At 45.9% G+C, this 17359-nt stretch overlaps 1 protein-coding gene and 1 long non-coding RNA gene across 2 annotated transcripts in view; one reads left to right on the forward strand and one right to left on the reverse strand.

Moving 5' to 3' along the window:
• Window positions 1–280: 280 nt before the first annotated feature.
• LOC121137160 lies at window positions 281–2196 on the reverse strand. Its single transcript, XR_005874393.1, has 3 exons — window positions 1949–2196; window positions 842–880; window positions 281–749 (listed from the first exon to the last, which is right to left on the reverse strand). It is a non-coding gene; the product is annotated as an uncharacterized LOC121137160 (long non-coding RNA).
• Window positions 2197–3689: 1493 nt separating this feature from the next.
• Window positions 3690–17359, forward strand: part of Lpcat3 (lysophosphatidylcholine acyltransferase 3) — a 45593-nt gene continuing 31923 nt past the window's right edge. Inside the window, exon 1 of the mRNA XM_005066020.4 lies at window positions 3690–4207. Within this exon, the coding sequence (XP_005066077.1) occupies window positions 4057–4207 (151 nt within the window). The 5' untranslated portion in view covers window positions 3690–4056. The remainder of the gene's footprint in view (window positions 4208–17359) is intronic.

The raw sequence follows: 17359 nt of genomic DNA on the forward strand, positions 1-17359 counted from the left end.
TGCCATCAATGCCCAGCCTGGCCAGCAATTTTTAAAAACTGAATGTGAGTAGAAATGATCAGAGAACATGTGGCAGTGTGTATTGAATATATATATATATATATATATATGAATAGTACACGTTTATTGTTTCAATATATTTTTAAAGTAGATCCCAGTTAACTTTTTTAAAGATATTTTTATTTTACGTATATGGGTGTTTTACTTACATGTATGTCTATGTGCCTGATGTCCTCAGAGACCAGAAGAGGGCACCTGACCACTCTGGAACTGGAGTTGTGTGTGTTGAACCAAACCAGTGCTCCTAACTGAGCCATCTCCCCAACCCCTAGTTAACTTTTTTAAAGTTTGGAAGCTGATGTCCTAGAAAAACTCTCACTGTTGGTTAAAGAAAAATTCCACTGCTCTATGTGCCAGCCTGGAGCAAAAAAAAAAAAATCAGGAAGCCTTGTCTTAAAAGAAAAACCAACAAAAAAGACAGTGCCTGGTTCCGACTTCCACAGCCATTGCAGTACACTGAGTTCTACCACCATGCAGCCACAGTGAAAGCTGGCCAGACCCTGGGTGACTCCATCCCTTCCTAAATAAAAAGGCCAAACACTGACAGAGGCGATGCTAAGAAGCCAAGATGCCATCCCATGCCTTCTTCATACAAGCTCTCGAGTCAGGCTCAAGCAGCAGCAGTCGGACGCTTCAGTCAGCTCCTCAGAGGCTTCCAGAAAAGTGCTTGGAGAGGTGGGAAATCATGTCTGCCAAAGGAAAATGAACACTCAAGGATCCGGCAACAGAGGGCCAGACTGCTAAGTTCTGAATGTTGCCACCAAATTACGTGCCTGCTTACCCGACGTGATGGGAGGAGCTGGGAGAGGTGGACCACTGTCTGCAGAGGGAAAGGAAACTCTGGTGGATTTAAAGAAAAAAGGAACTGCCAAGATTGAAAAGACTAAGAAAAAGAGGAAAGACCAGGAGAGGGAGATGGTGCAGATGGTGGCAGCCACTCTCAGTTCTAACAGTTATTTCTTCTTTTCTACCGAGTGTATAATTAATTCCTCTGCACACAACGTTTTAAGGAAAAGAAAACTGAACTCAAAGACTTTTGTAAATAGGCATCCTCCATGGCTTCTGCTTCCGCTCCTGCCTGAGGTTCCTGCCTCGAGTTCTGCCCTAACTTGAGTTCCTTCCTTCAGTAGTGACAAATAAACTAAAATAAACAAGTTAATAAATAAAAATAACACAACAAAACCAAAACAGGTGGAGACGGGGAGGGAGCGATGGCTCAGTGGTTAAGAGCACTTGCTGAAAAGAAAAAAAAAAAAAAGCTGGGCAGTGGTGGCGCAGGCCTTTAATCCCAGTACTCTGGAGGCAGAGGCAGGCGGATCTCTGTGAGTTCGAGGCCGGGCTGGACCAATAGCCTCCAAAACAATACAGGGAAACCCTGCCAAGTAAAAAATAAATAAATAAATAAATAAATAAATAAATAAAAGAGCACTTGCTCTTCTTGCAGAAGACCCAGGTGTGGTTCTGAGCACCCACAAGCCATCTGTAACTGCAGTTCCCGGGGTCAAACATTCTTTTCTGACCTCCTTGGGCACTGCATGCATATAGTATGCCCATAGATAAGCAGGCACAAACACATTCGAACAAATAAATAATTTTTTTTTTGGTTTTTCGAGACAGGGTTTCTCTGTATGGTTTTGGAAGCTGTTCTGGAACTCACTCTTTACACCGGGCTGGCCTCGAACTCATAGAGATCTGCCTGCCTCTGCCTCCCAAATGCTGGGACTAAAGTCATGTGCCACCAACGCCCTGCTTAAATAAATATTTTTAATGAATCACTGAGTAGATGTATTTATTTGTAAATGACACATTCGTTGCAATTTCATTAATAATAAAATTTAAAAGCAAACTGGAGGTGGCGGTCCACGCGTAAGCACACCTGCAAATGTACCTGAAATGTGTATGGGGAGTGCAGATACACACATGCATGGAACATGTGTAGAAACCAAAGGACAAGTTTTGGTTTTCTCTTCCTGCTTTGAGTTCCAGGAATCAAACTCAGGAAGTGAGTCGAGCTTTTGGCAGCAAGTGTTGAGCCATCCCACAGACCTAGTATCACCTAAAACCAAAAATACTTGGTGTGAATATTCATATCAGTCTCAGATTAAGAAGGGGAGGGAAATGACATCAGCCATTACATCAGGCTCTTCCACTGTACACGAGATGCTTTTTTCTTAATCCAGGGAGGTTATAGTCTCTCTTCTTAGCAAGAGTGAAATATTTCATATTTAAAAGTAATGGCAGGGCTTGAGAGATGACCTAGTGGTTAAGAAAGTGCATGGCCCTTTCAGAGAACTGAGTTCAATTCCCAGTGCCCCCATGCATTAGCTCACACCTGCCTGTAACTCTAGACCCTGGGGAAAGCAAACCAAACCTGCCTCTACACATCACACGTATATATGTATAATTCAAAATATATCTTTTTTTTTCCTTTTTTTGGTTTTTCGAGACAGGGTTTCTGTGTATTGTTTTGGAGGCTGTCCTGGAACTCACAGAGATCTGCCTGCCTCTGCCTCTCGAGTGCTGGGATTAAAGGCGTGGGCCACCAACGCCCGGCTTCAAAATAAATCTTTTTAAATTAAATGAACTAATTATTTTAATTGCGGGCCAGAGAGACGACTCGGCAGGTAAAAGCACTTGCCACCAAGCCTGACAGCTTGTTTGATCCCCTGAATCCACATGGTGAAAAGGCAGAAGGGACACCAAATTGTCCTCTGACCTCCGAATGTGTTCTGTGGCAAAAACTAGTTCCTCCTCCAAACACACACACATAAATAAATGTAAAAAAAATGTTTTTAAGCAAAAATCAAAGTGGAACATATAAAAAAGACAGGAAACGTAGCCCAGTGGCAGAGTCTTCTAAGGTTCAATTTCCCAGTTCATCGCGGGGCAGGCTTTAAAAAACGTACAAAGCGCTATGGAAGTGCAAGTCATAGCGGAACTCCATATGACAAGAGATAGTGACTCCCTGTCACACACTCCCATAGAGTGTCACTTTCCCCGAGGTCACCGGTGAGAAGTGAGATTGGAAAGCCTCCTGGGAAGAAAAGATTCAAGACTTTCTGTGAGTCAGTGGCCTTTACTGTTTGAACTTTCGTCGTGAACATGCATTACTTAAGCGGTGGCAAAAGTAATCTAATTGTTAATTAAAACAGCAAGTGTTAAATAGGCTCTTTTTAATATAAATAGGCATATCCTAATTTCATCGCCTCCAGGGAGAAGGTCGCATTTACTAAGGACTAGGGTTATAGCTCAGGCGGGAAAGCATGATCGTAGACCGGGTTCGATCCCCAGTACAGTAACAAACGAAAAGCACCCGCAGGAGAAGAGCTACGTAGAATAAAAGAGTCAAAAAGTGTTTTGGGACCCCCCAGCCCCGCCCCCCCCCGACCCCTCAGGAAAGGCTTGGGGACTGCAGGACCCTCCCCAGGAGGCGCCGTTAGGGGGCGCTCGCGAGACGGTAGCGGGCATTCGCGCCTCTCCGTTACATGCCCCAGTAACCCCAGCGCCGGCGACCGAGAGTAACCTCGCGGTCTGGTGACGCCCCCGCACCCCCCCGCCCGGACTCTCGCCTGCTCCTGTCTCAACCAATGGGAAGGCAGCGAGCGAGCGGGCCGGACACCCGGCCGACCCACTCCTGCCCGGAGCCGTCCCGACCGAGTTGTACAGTCACCTCGCCTGGCGCTCCCCGCTGCTCCAATCGCAGCAGGGTCGCGATCGCAGGCCCCGCCCTGCCGCCCTGGCCCGTTTCCCTTCCCCACGGGAGTCACCTTTGCCTTACAAACGCTCGGCCCCGCCCTCTTCCTACCTTGCTGCGCTCGGCCCCGCCCCTGACTGACTCGACCAATAATCGGGTGGGTCTAGAGGCACTGGGCGGGGCCCGCAGCCAATGCGCACGCCGTGGGCGGGCCCCCGGCCGGAATTGGGGGTGAAGCCACCGCGTTCTGCCCACATTCGGGGCGCGGAGCTGGGGGTCCCCGGGGGGCGCCCGCACTTAAGATGGCGTCTGCAGCGGACGGGGACGTGGGAGAGGCTCTGGAGCAGATGCGGGGACTGTGGCCGGGTGTCGAGGATCTGAGCCTTAACAAGTTGGCGACGTCCCTGGGCGCGTCGGAACAGGCGCTGCGGCTCATCATCTCCATCTTCCTGGGTAAGGACCCTCCTGTCTGCCTCTGCCCCCTCGTGGAGTCCCAGGGAAATAGGCAGAATGGGGACGGACCTGCCTGTCTGCCCCGAACCACCGGGGAGGGCTTTGGGGTGCCGGTGTAGGTCTCAAGCACACCAGCCAGCTATCGAGGGGAAGACACAAGTCTTGTCTCGAGTCTGGGGGCGCCGGACCTCTTGTCATTCTCTTTAGCCCATGTTGTGCCTTTGGCCCCTCAGTCGTCTCCCACCTTGTCATATGCGGGACCGTGGCCCGGCGACCTGTTTCTGTCTCTGGCTCTCTAGAGTTCGACTCTGGCCATGAGTACTGCTTATCTGTTATTAACAGCCCCCTTCACGCGCTCTTCTTGCAGTAGGCATATGCCCTCGAACTTAATGCTTTAGCCCTACGGGCCTCCTCAGCCCCGTGTTCCACACGTACGTCTTCTCAGTCTAAGTGCATTGCCAACGTATATTGTACTCTAATCTCTTCTCTGTCCTGTTCCGAATATTTTCTTACACCACACTGTTTTTCCCCCTTAGCCTCCCACCTGTCATTTATTCTGGAATATGTTCTTATACTGGACTTGGGAAACATGACTATAACACCCTTAGAAACTCCATGCTTGTTCCAAGTGACTATTATTCATATAGTTCAAAGGGTATGTGTCTGAATTTATGTCACAGCAAGCTGTATTGTAACAACTTTATAGGCTTTCCTTAAAGCCACATTCCTGGATGTTTTTAGTACATAGAGGTAGCATGGCATGATGAAAAGGCATTGGCTTTGAAGTCAAAGGAATCTGACCTGCCCTTGTCACTGCTCACCAATGACGGGACCTCCGGCAAGCCATTTAATCTCTCTGCATCTAGTTCCTTGTGTGTGAAATGAGGACACCTGTGCCTAGCGTAGGCATACTGTAGAGTCTTGTAACAATTCGTAAGTCAAGATCAGAAATGACAGACTGGGTTCGGTAGACTTTTGAGTAGTTGGAACTTTTGGGGAAGGCTGTGCCGCTTTAACTGGAGCGAGATAAAGTGAAAGCTCGGGGAAAGATGGCTGGGGCAAGAGCAGAGGCTAAGGTCTGAACTGTCGGAAGTTCGTGATAAACTGGGTGTGGTGGCCTCTGCTCTACATCCCCGCACGCTGGTGCTGAGGCAAGAGGGTTGTGAATTTGAGTCTAGGCTAATGGCGTGAGGCCCTATTCAAAAAGAAGTCTGAGGTGAGATTGGGCTGGCGTGGAACTTTTTAAATTCCAGAAAGAAGTTTGGAATTTATCCAGGAGTCAGTAGAGACACTGACATATAATATCACCAGAGGGTGCTAACCCAATCTAGATAATGGCAGGAGCTTTAATCCATATTTAAACAACCACGGCCATTACCATTGTCATTTGCCTATTACAGATCATACCAAGATGGGCTTTCTGTCTTCTGATAAAGGCTATCCCCTTCCATGGTAGGATCCTAAGATTAGAGGTGGGTGGGATCTTAAATTGTGCAGTTTGCTAATAACAGTTTTGCTCAAACATTACCCAAATTTATCAGCATCCCACATCTCTGGCTTTATGGACCACAGCTTGGTTACTCTTTGAACCTTGCTTCTGAACTAGTTTGTTGGAGCTAAGATTGGCAATTAAGAATGCTTACACTCATTAGGTAGGAGGTCCTCTGCTGCTTTCTTAACTGTGTATTAAAAGACCACGACAAGTAGCAATCTGTTGTCAGGTAAGCCTGCTAAGTGAAACTAAGGTTGGACTTGGGACTTGGGATCCATCTTTTGTGTGCTGACATCAGACCCTGCCCGGTGCTGCTACGTACTGTCACAAAAGCAAGCTGACCAGGAAACCATCTCATGTCCTACCCCACTTCTTTCATCTTCTGTCACTATGACACATAACCAAAGGCACTGGAACATGAGCCACATTTCCAGGCCTATTCAGTCTGCCATTCCCAGGGCCTCCCTTCCCATCGCCCATATACTGTTTCCTTTGGTAATTTGTAGAGTTTCTCATTTTCATATCTACTGTGGACTGGCTTTTTTCTTTGCAGTACCAGGGCCTAACTCATGCTAGGCAAGCACTGTACCACCACACATTCCCAGCCAAATTCTATATGTGTCTATTTATGATGGTATTTCTAGGCTAAATATATACATGTAAATACAAATTTATATGGTTGGCCTGTACATGAAGAATATGTTTTGCCTGTAAACACATTTTCCTTACAGAGGTGTTTTTGTTTGGTTGCTTGATTGGTTGGTTTGTTTTTTGTTTGTTTGATTTTGGTTTTGGTTTTGGTTTTTGGAAACAGGGTTTCTTTGTGTAGCCCTAGCTGTCCTGGAACTCCAGACTGGCCTTGAACTCACAGAGGTCCTCCTGCATCTGCCTCTGGAGTGCAGGGATTAAAGGCGTACACCATCACCACCCGGCTCTTGTAGAGGTATTAACCTGGAATTCCAGCACTTGGGAGTGGAGGCAGGGGCATTAGGAGTTTGTGGTGGTCATTTTCTGCGCAGAAAGTTTGAGCCAACCTGGGCTGCATGGGACTCTGCCTCAAAGAACCGAATGAAAACAAACACAGTTGGGGCTAGACAGGTAGCTCAGAGATTAGGAGTGCTCGCTGGTCTTCTAGAGGACTCAAGTTCAGTTCCCAGCACCCACATCATGGGGCTCACAACTGCCTGTAACTCCAGCCCTATGGGATCTGGCACCTCTGGCCTCTGCCAGCACCTGCACTCACCTATATATACACAGGTACTCAGAATTAAAAGTAATAAAACTTAGTCTTAAACAGTGGTAAGGCTGGAGAGACGGACGGCTCAGCAGTGAAGAGCACTGGCTGCTCTTCCAGATGACCCAGGTTCAATTCCCAGCACCCACATGGCAGCTCACAACTGTCTGTAACTCCAGTTCCAGGGGATCCTACACTCTCACAAAGCCATAAATGCAGGCAAAATGGCAATGTATATAAGATAAAAATAAATCACTAAAATAATAGGAAAGGATAAGAAAGCAGCGGTGAGGTTCTGGGAACTGAATTCCAGCCCCATGTCCTTTCTGTGCCCGAGCTCTGTGGCTTGAAGAGTTTTACAACACTGGCTTTCTGATCTCCTTGCTAAAGACCTATGATGAGAAATAATACTTTCCATAGTGTATAAATGTATTGGAAACAAGTTTCAGGAAGTGGTGTTGGCCCTAACTGTCTTATTTTTCATATCATTTATGCTCCCTACATTGAAATCACAGTCTGTTGATGAGTTACAGAGGGCAATCTGAAAAGTCCTAATTCAGAGAATATAATTTGAGGCCGGGCGTTGGTGGCGCACGCCTTTAATCCCAGCACTCAGGAGGCAGAGGCAGGCGGATCTCTGTGAGTTCGAGGCCAGCCTGGTCTACTGAGCGAGTTCCTCCAAAACAATGCAGAGAAACCCTGTCTTGAAAAAACCAAAAAAAAAAAAAAAAAGAATATAATTTGAGAGAGGAAGGTAGGGCATGTTGGGAATTGAACCCAGGGCTTCACACATGCTGAGTAAGCATTCTATCACAGGGCTACATCCCCCAACTTGGTTTGTTGTTTTAATTTTTGTTTTTGAAACAGGGTCTTGCGATGTAGCCCTGACTCATCTGAAACTCACTATGTGTACCGGGCAGGCCCAAACTCACTGAGATCTGCTTTCGTCCTACTAGAGTGCTGGAATTAACAGCATACCTGGCTCACACTTTGTAATTTTAATATTCAGTACATAAGGCAAGAGTAAGGCTGTGTGGAGTGCTGTCTTGGAGTACTTTGAATGGCCAGAAGACCACTGATAAGGACATTTGTGTGTCCAGGATGCTAAAGATGCGTTTTGCTATGAGCCCTGGTACTGACAAATGCTACTGGGAGACACTCTCATTGACAACTTCGTTTCATCGTTCCTTAACATAACTTATGAATTCTTTAACAAGTTCAGCAAGATACGCCTACTATGGAAAAACGGTGCTCTTGATGCCGTGAGGGCCAGAGCCGTGCGTGCAGTGCACATAGTAAGGCCACGCACGCAGACACCATGGTCTGTCAGTGTAGGGAATGGGCATGAGAGCCGTGTGCTGACCCAGTACCAGGCAGAAACCCAAGTGCTGTAGGAAGTACAAAGCATTATAAGACTTAGAGATGGGTGTTTCATAAATAATGAGCTTTGGGTATTGAGTTAGGTTTCTTCTTTAGGCTCAGATGGTAAAACTTAGGAAGTAGACGAGCACTTAAGGGCCTGATGCAGGAGGATCAGCACTAATTCAAGGCCAGCCTGGGCTACTGACTGGAACTGTCTCAAAAAAAAAAAAAAAGTTGCTGTGTGAACGGTGAATGGGGAATGCTGTGCCTGGAGCTATAACTGGGAAGATAATGTGCAAAGGTGACTTAAAACGAGAGAGAGTAGCGAGCACTGGTGATCTGGGCCCAGACGACTTGAAGGTGAGGTGGATCCGTCGAGAGGAGAAACGGAGTCTCTGAGATTTGGGGAATGCAGAATTGTTTGAAAGGTGGGTTCTGGCTAGTGTTGCCAGAAACCAAAGACTCCACCTTGTCATCTCCCTGTCACTCCCTGTCCACACCCTGTCACCAGAAACCGCCCACCCCCGCCCCGAGCAGCCTCCTGACCACCCTCTAGTTCTCTCAGTAGCAGCCAGAGTCTCCTGGCCCGCACCACCATTCCGGGCTTCCATGTCTGTGAGCCTCCCTTCAGCTCCTCAGAGAAGGCAGTAAGCCCTTCCTGCCCCTGCTGAGCCTGGGTGCACCCTTCGTACACACTGGCCCTGCTCAGTCAGGCAGCTTGACACACCTTTCCACCTTTCGGGTCTCCCCTGAGCGCTCTTTCCCGACTGGCATTTGAAGTCGTGTCCCTTGTTACATTTTCTAAAGCTGAATGAAATATCCTTCCGACCATCTATCACGGCCAGTTCACCACCGTGTACCCAGAGTTTAGAGTGTAGCACTTGACCCCATCGTTGTTGCTTGAGTGAATGTATGAATGAATGATTTGGAAAAAGATGAACTAGAAAAAAAAGTAATCCCCCCCTCAAAAAAGACTGGGTGTGGTGGTGCATACCTGTAATTCCAGCATTCAAAAACATCATGAGTTCAAGGCCAGCCTGGGACTCTAAACCAAGGACTGCGTATGAAGCTCAGTGGAGAGCAGCAGTCTGCCAAAGGTGCACAAGATCTTCAGTTCCTTAGCATCAGAGAGCAGTGAGCGGCAGGACCTAACTTTCATCTTCTGCTAATAGCCAAGCGCAGAGTCAGGTGCCACTCAGTGCCGGGCTGCAGTCTGGTTTGAGATTTAATTTAAATTCCAAAGAAATTGTAAAACCTGAGCATGAATTTGGGAAAGAAGTTAAGGTTCAGGCAGGGAGGGGGTTGTGGCTCTGTTTTTGAGGCCTGGGTTTGATCTGCAGGCCTACATAAACCAGTTGTGTAAACCCAGCACCCATGCAGGGGAGGAAGAAGGCCCAGGATCAGTCTCAGCTACTGAGAGCATCCTTGAGTCCAGTCTTTGATCCGTAAGAGCCACATCACAGGTGGGGTCAGGAGTAATTTGGTTTCATAATTGAATCAGCTGGGAAATGAAATGCTGTGGGAAAGCTTATAGGAGGGAATCTAATCCCTTAGGTTAATGTCAACATCCCTTATCAATAACAGAAAAAACTACAGTTACCTCTTTATTTTGCGAGATGGCGTCCCAGGTAGCCCAGGCTGGCCTAGATCCTTCTACCAGCATCTCCCAAGTGCTGAGCCTGCACGTGAACACCACCACCCGGGCTTTGTAGCTGCCAATTATTAAGGCTTTGCTGTGTACTGACATTGTCCTGAGTGATCCTCAGGCAGCGCTGTGAAACCTGCCAGTTCTCATAAAATGACTACAGAACTGTTGTGATTTCCCTTGTACAGATTAGCAACTGGGGATCAGAAAGGGTGCCTGACTAAGGTCACACTTCTCCAGCTCACGACCGCATTGGGATTGGTGGAGCACATGTCCTTTCTGTTGACTCTGTGGCTAACCAAGGTGTAATGGGCACGTGGGATACCTCAGCGTCCAAAGCTGGAGCTGGCCAGATGGAACAGATGGCCACTGCCTAGCGTGGCTATGGCCATAGCTTTCTTGACTGGCTGCTCAAAACTGCAGTTAGGAATAGGAATTCTTTCCTTGGGGGTTCAGGATTTGTATCACTAATATAGTAACCTTTAAAATAAAACCAAACAGCTGGGCGTTGGTGGCACACGCCTTTAATCCCAGCACTTGGGAGGCAGAGGCAGGCGGATCTCTGTGAGATCGAGTCCAGCCTGGTCTACAGAGCGAGTTCCAGGACAGCCTCCAAAACAATACAAAGAAACCCTGTCTCAAAAATAATAATAATAATAATAAAATAAAACCAAACGAGGCCCCTGTATTAGCTCCCCAGAGTCACAGCTAGTCCTTCAGGGAAAAACTCCCTCGTTCAGTGCAGTCTTTCTGGGGGTAGCATTGAGATCACAACACAAAGACATCAAAACTAACAAGGTGGAACTTAAAATTGAGTCACATTAGCTAAACAATTGGGATTTCTGACTATGCCACATAGTGCTATAAAATAGGGCCATTCCTGAATGACTTTCACGGGCTGTGCCAATTCTAAATGTCTAGGTATATCATATTACTTGTGTGTTTCTGAACTTTGTACTATTTTATAGCCACACATTTTCTCAGCATCTGAAGCTTCTGGCTTGAGATTTGTTTGTGAGTGGCCAAGGATGATCTTGAACTCCTGGTCCTCCAGCCTCTACCTTCCAAGTGCAGGGAAGACCAGTGTATGCTACCACACCTGGCTCTGGACTGCTTGATGGTTATGAGCTGGTTAGATGTCCCACTGTACCTCAGGCTGGCCTGGAAGTCACTTGGTAGCCCAGGCTGACATCAAACTCACAGGAACCCTCCTGCTTAAGCCACCTGTCACACATAGCTTGCCTCTTGCTTTCTGTTTTATTCGATACCAGCCTTGCTTAATCGGCACTAGACTACACTCTCATCATTAGGGAGGCTTTGAATTTGTCCCACTCTTCCCTCAGCCTCCAGAGTATCTGCTATCACAAGCCTGCACCACCAGGCCCCAGTTGAGTAACCTGGGTCTGGTCTGCAGCCCAAGTTGGCTCGCCTCCACCTCCCTCCAGGTCTTGGGGTCACAGACTTGTCACCACACCTGCCATGATCTGCCTGTTCTCAAACCTTCAGGATATACTCGCTGCCCTAGATCTTAAAGGTGACTGTTGAGATTATTTCATCATCTGTTTTGTAATACTTGATGTCTGGATCGTCTCCAACTTTTGAAATGTCAGTGTATATAAGATCTTTGGCAAAACAACTCTCGGATTCTTTATGACTTAGTGTTCCCCACTGGCTAGCACGCCTTGCGGTTCTTCAAATCCGCATTATGAATCATTTTTGTTAAAAGATCATGGGCATCAGTGTTGTAAACATTATCATTACAAGAACTTCAAACGAGAGTTACAAACTTCCTCATAGCAGGAGGGGACCACTCCTGCCATTTTTGCTCCTTGTATCAAATCAGCCACCTTGAACAGTATAGCATTTCTGTTTTGTTGTTTGCTTCCTTGTTTTTCTGAGTCAGGGTCTCTTTAGCCCAAGATGGCCTGGAACTCACGCGGCCTGTAGGCTTGCCTTAAACTCAAAGCAACGCCTTGTTATTCTTCAAATCCTGGACTATTGAACCCTCAACTCATAACTTGACTGCTGTTACACTTATTAAATGCAATTATGAAATTGACTTGCGGCTTTAACAGGAATTAGATCCCAGTTGTACCTGCCAGGGAAAGCAATTCTGCTATCCTCATGCCTGAAGGGTTTAAGTATAAGTGTGTAGGGGTGTGTCTGTGTTCATGTGTGTCTGTACACTTGTGTGTGTGTCTGTGTGTGTGTGTACACATGTGTATCTGTGTGTGTGTGTGTGTGTGTGTGTGTGTGTGTGTGTGTGTGTGTGTGTGTTCCCAGCAGTTAAGATATCAAAGGCCAGGAGTTTTAAGGTGCAGAATGAGTTCTCTTGTGAAACAGTAATAACTTTTTGGAGACTGTGAACCCTTATTTATCTGTTTGTTGTTTTGATACAGGGTCTCATATTGTAACCCAGGCTGGCCTGGAACTCACTGTTTTAGCTCAGGATGGCCTGGAACTCAGCTCTTCTCTTAGTTTCAGCTGGGATAGCAAGCGTAAGACATTACACCTTGTCTGTAACTTGTTTATTCAGAAAGTGTCACATATGCCATTTTTCTCTCCCTGTTTTCAAAACATGAAAGGGATGGTGAATAAAACACTAGAAAAAAGCTAGTAATTTCTGGTGACAATGTTCTTTTGGCTTGAAATGCACTGTTTTTAAGATCTCATTTCCTTTCTATTCAAGTCACAGCTTTGAAGATCAGTCAGAAGAATGAGCTCTGGGCACCTTGAATGAACTGTGTAAAAATCGCAATACAGTAGTAATTGTCAATAATAAAGTCTTCAGGTATGTGTGTCATTGCCTCATAACTAGAGGGATGCCTTGTCAGAGGTGCAACCAAGCTGAAATAATTATACTCAAGTTTTAATTTGGGCTCAACACATAGTCTTTTTTTGAGACACAAAGTAGCCCTGGCTGGTCTGGAAGTCAAAAAGATCCACCTGCCTCTAGCTCCAGAATGCTGGGATTAAAGGCCTGTGTCACCACACCTAGCAAATAAGATGATAGTCTTATCACAGTTTCCAGTGACACCTCCCAGGCCAGAGCTCCGCGGTCTTGACTTAAAGAACCTAATGGACCTTGATGGATATTGTTAACACCCCACACACATACATAAGAGGTAACCTTATAAAATCATTTAGGAGTCAGACCACGGATCAGAGTACCCTCTGGCCTCTGGCTAAGAGGTCGAAGGATGTGGGCCTTTAGCCAAAAAAGAAGCTGGTTCCTTTTCTTGGGGTCTTTTTACCCTGCTAGTGCTTACCTCCTGTTCTCATCTTCCCTTCCTCTGAAAAAATAACCCTAACTGCCAAGGGAGGTGTATGTGTCAGCCAAAGGGATGTGTGTGTGTGTGTGTGTGTGTGCGCGTGTATGCATGTGAGTGCGTGTGTGTGTGTCCACCAAAGGTGTGTTGTGTGTACATGCATGTGAGTGCATGTGTGTGTCTGTGTCCACCAAAGGTGTGTGTGTGTGTAAGCCAAAGGAGTGTGTATATGTGTGTGTGTGTCAGCCAAAGATGTGTGTGCATGCATGTGAGTGCATACATGTGTCTGTGTCCACCAAAGGTGTGTGTGTGTGTGTGTGTGTTCTTGCAAGTACCCACAGAGGTCATGGGATCCTCTAGAGCTGGAGTTAAGGTGGTTGTGAGCTTCTGTGTGGACAATAGGAACTGACCTTGGATCCTCTGCAATAGCAGCCAAGGGTTCACAGCAACTACTCCATCTCTTTAGCCCTGACAGGAAAAGGTTGTTGTTGCCTTTGTTTTTGTATGGTTTGGTTTTGTTTTTTGAGACAGGGGTTCTCTGTGTAGCCATGGCTGTCTTGAAACTTACTCTGTAGACCAGGTTGGCCTCCAACTCAGATTCACTGTACTTTGCCCTCGAGTGCTGGGACTAAAGGTGTGAGCCACCACACCCTGCTTGAAAAGTCTTGGCTTGAAAGGTCTTAAATAGACTATTTAAATGTCTCAGTCTAACTGCATGCTAAATTTAAACTACGACTAAAAAGCCTATGCCAAGCTGATCCATGCCTTTAATCCCAGCACTTGGAGGGCAGAGGCTAGCCTGGTTTACATAGGGAGTTCCAAGACAGAGCTGTTTGAGACCCTGTCTCAAAAAAACAAAACAAAAAAGATTAAAAAGCTTTTATCAATTAAAGATGTTTTCATTACCAGATACTCCTATTGCTATGACATTTTTGTAAGGAAATCACAAAATAGGAGTGGGAGGGTAGAGATTTGACACATACCTTGGGAGTCAGTGGCAGGCAGGAGTGATGTGAATTTGAGGCTAGACTTATTTTATATATTGAGTTCCAGGCTAGCCAGGGCTACACAGTGAGGCCCTGTCTCAAAACAAATCTATATGTAGACCTATCTGCTACATAAAATTTACATAAAGTGAGGCAGTAATTTTTGAAAGTAATGAAGAATTCACTATAAAAATGAAGGATGTATACACATCCACAAATCTTGGTGTTATGTTGGATCTCCGTTTGCATGCTGAACTGAGAAATGCCTGTAGCTGTGCTGAATGCCTTCTAGCTCTTTGAGGTTTTCACTTTGCTGTGATAGCAGTTCTAAAGTCAGATCAACTGGACACCCTCTAGGTTACACTCCATAAATAGGAAACTCCCGTTTCCAAGCCAGCAAGCAGAAGCCAGCTGGAATAGTGCCCCTTAAGGCTCCTGGCATACCTTGGACAAAATCAGACAAGACTGATATAAGCTGGAATATGGACACGGGACCTAACCAAAACCACTGAACCATGATGGCCACCAGAAATGCTCCTTGTTTCTAATCCACATTCTTTACTAAAAGGATAGTCGGTCTCGCTTTGTTTTTATTTCATTTATTTATTGTTTTGGGGTTTTTTGAGACAGGGTTTCTCTGTGTAGCCCTGGCTGTCCTGGAGCTCACTCCATAGCCCAGGCTGGCCTCTAACTCTGAGATCTGCCTGCCTGTGCTTTCTGAGTGCTGGGATTAAAGTTGTGTGCCACCACCGCCGCTGGCCCAGTATAGCCTCAAGCATACAGTGATCCTCCTGCATCAGTCTTCCAAGTAGGTGGGATTACAGGCAGGCATCACCAAACCTCACTGACTCCAATTTTAAATTCTTTATTGATTGCCCAGCTGAAAAACTAGAAAAATAAAAGCAAGCTAATGACATTTTTTGTGTGTGTGACCCTGAGGAATAGGACCCAGGACCTCATACCGGACAAGCTATGTACTTCTGAGCCACATCCGCAGTCCACGTGGTTTGTTTGTTGTTTTGAGACAGCTTTGATATATAGCCCAGACTGACCTTGCACTCCCTGGGAGGTTTAAACTACACCTTCTTGTCTCTGACCTCCTACTGGGAAGGCAAGCACCACACTCCAGCCATAAGCATTTATTTTTAAAATATGCACAGCCAGAGTCACATTTGTATTTGTCCTTCATTTGTATCTACTGTCATACAGCAGAAGGGCCATGAAGACCCTAAGATTGTCAGGGTGCAAGCTCTTGTCTCGTAAGACGGTTCAGAGTGCCATAAGTCTGAGGTCTTGGTTGTTTTGTTTTGGGTCTGGGACCTTTCTGGTAGAGGGGTTGGAATGCAAACCCTTGTCTGTGCCAGACAAGAGCGTGTCCCCTGTCACTGAACTACATGCCCCACCTTGTTTATATGGAAATGTCATTTTATTTCTAAACAAAAACTTTTTATACTTGTGTAACTTTCTTCCCAAACCGAGTAATATTGAGAGGATAATACAGAAAGGAGAAAGTAATGAGTCAGCAATGAGCTTGATGGACTAAATTAAGAACCCTTTTTTTGCATCAAAGGGCAGTGTCATGGAAATGAAAAAATAACACACAAAATAGGAGAAAGTATTTGTATATTGTGTATTTCATAAGTGTCTAGTATATATACATATACTCTCGGAACTCAGTAATAAAGGAGCACATGAAGACTGGGCAAAGGGTGCAGTGACTCACACCTGTAATCCCAGCATTCAAGACTAAGATAGCAGGGTTACCCCAGTCTGAGTGAGACTGTCCAACAAGAGCAGAGAAGGTACTTGTTAAGTGGGTGACACATACCTGAAACCCCAGAACTCAGGAAATTGAGCCAGGAGAATTACCTAAAGTTCTGGGCCAGCCTTCAGGTACATGGTAAAACCCTGCCCCCCACCCCCACCCCCCAAAAAAAGGCAAGTGTGGTAGCATGTGCCTATAAATTCCAGCATTTGATGTAATCACAGCATTTGGGAGGTAAAGGCAGGAGGACCAGGTTCACGGCCATCTTCAGCTATATACCAAGTTCAAGGTCAATCTAGGAGGGATCACAAGACTGACTCAAGTTTTTAAGAAATGGGCAAAGAGCGCCGGGTGATGGTGGCGCACACCTTTAATCCCAGCACTCGGGAGGTAGAGGCAGGCGGATCTCTGAGTTGGAGGCCAGTCTGGTCTACAGAGCAAGTTCCAGGACAGGCTCCACAGCTATGCAGAGAAACCCTGTCTCAAAAAACCAAACAACAACAGCAAAAAAAAAAACAAAAAAACAAAAAACAAAAACAGGCAAAGGTTCGGATCAGTACTAACTTCTGCATGAGGTGTTACACGCCTGTACCCTGTAATCCCAGACTTGGAACCCAAGACAGAAGGACTAGGAGAATGAAGCCAACCTAGCCCACACAGCGAGACTTCTAGAACAAAAGAAGCAAACAACCAACTTGAGCTATATAGCTGTTTCAAAGGAACTAACAGCACATGATGGCAAGCTCTTGGAGAAGCTGGACCAGTTTACATGGCTAGTAAGAATGTAAAATGCTATAGTCTGCAGAGATAGGCAGTTTCTCCGAAAGCTAAACAACTAACATCCAATCTGCAAAAATAAGTTCTAGAAGTAATTCCTTCCTGTGCTGCAGGTTCAGAAACAATTCAGTGTGTCTAGGGGTAGACCCAAGAATACAGAAAACATCTCTACACGTAAAGCAAAATAAGTTATAATAGCTAAGAAGTGGCTTAGAAGAATCCATCAGTGTACCAACTGATGAATTAATAAACAGTATCTTACTCATAATGGAATCAGATTCAACCACAAGAAAGAATAAGAAAGAAGTAGATAGGATCCAGTGTGTGTGTGTGAGTATGTGTGTGAGTATGTGGGGGGGTATATTGCACATATGCACATGTACACATGCATTACTCCAGTACAATTGTAAAAGAATAAATCACTTTAAAAAGAAGGGATGAGGGGCTGGAGAGATGGCTGGGTGGGTAAGAGCCCTGGCTGCTCTTCCAGAAGACGGGCACACAGACGTACTTGCAGACAAATCGCCCACGCTTATAAAATACAATTTAAAAACTACAATAATAGTAAGAGATGAAAGAGCTATTCAGTTGTATTTAACTTACTATATGAGGTGTGAGAAAA

Source organism: Mesocricetus auratus, unplaced genomic scaffold, assembly GCF_017639785.1.
Source record: "Mesocricetus auratus isolate SY011 unplaced genomic scaffold, BCM_Maur_2.0 Super-Scaffold_100676, whole genome shotgun sequence".
Classification (NCBI taxonomy): domain Eukaryota; kingdom Metazoa; phylum Chordata; class Mammalia; order Rodentia; family Cricetidae; genus Mesocricetus; species Mesocricetus auratus.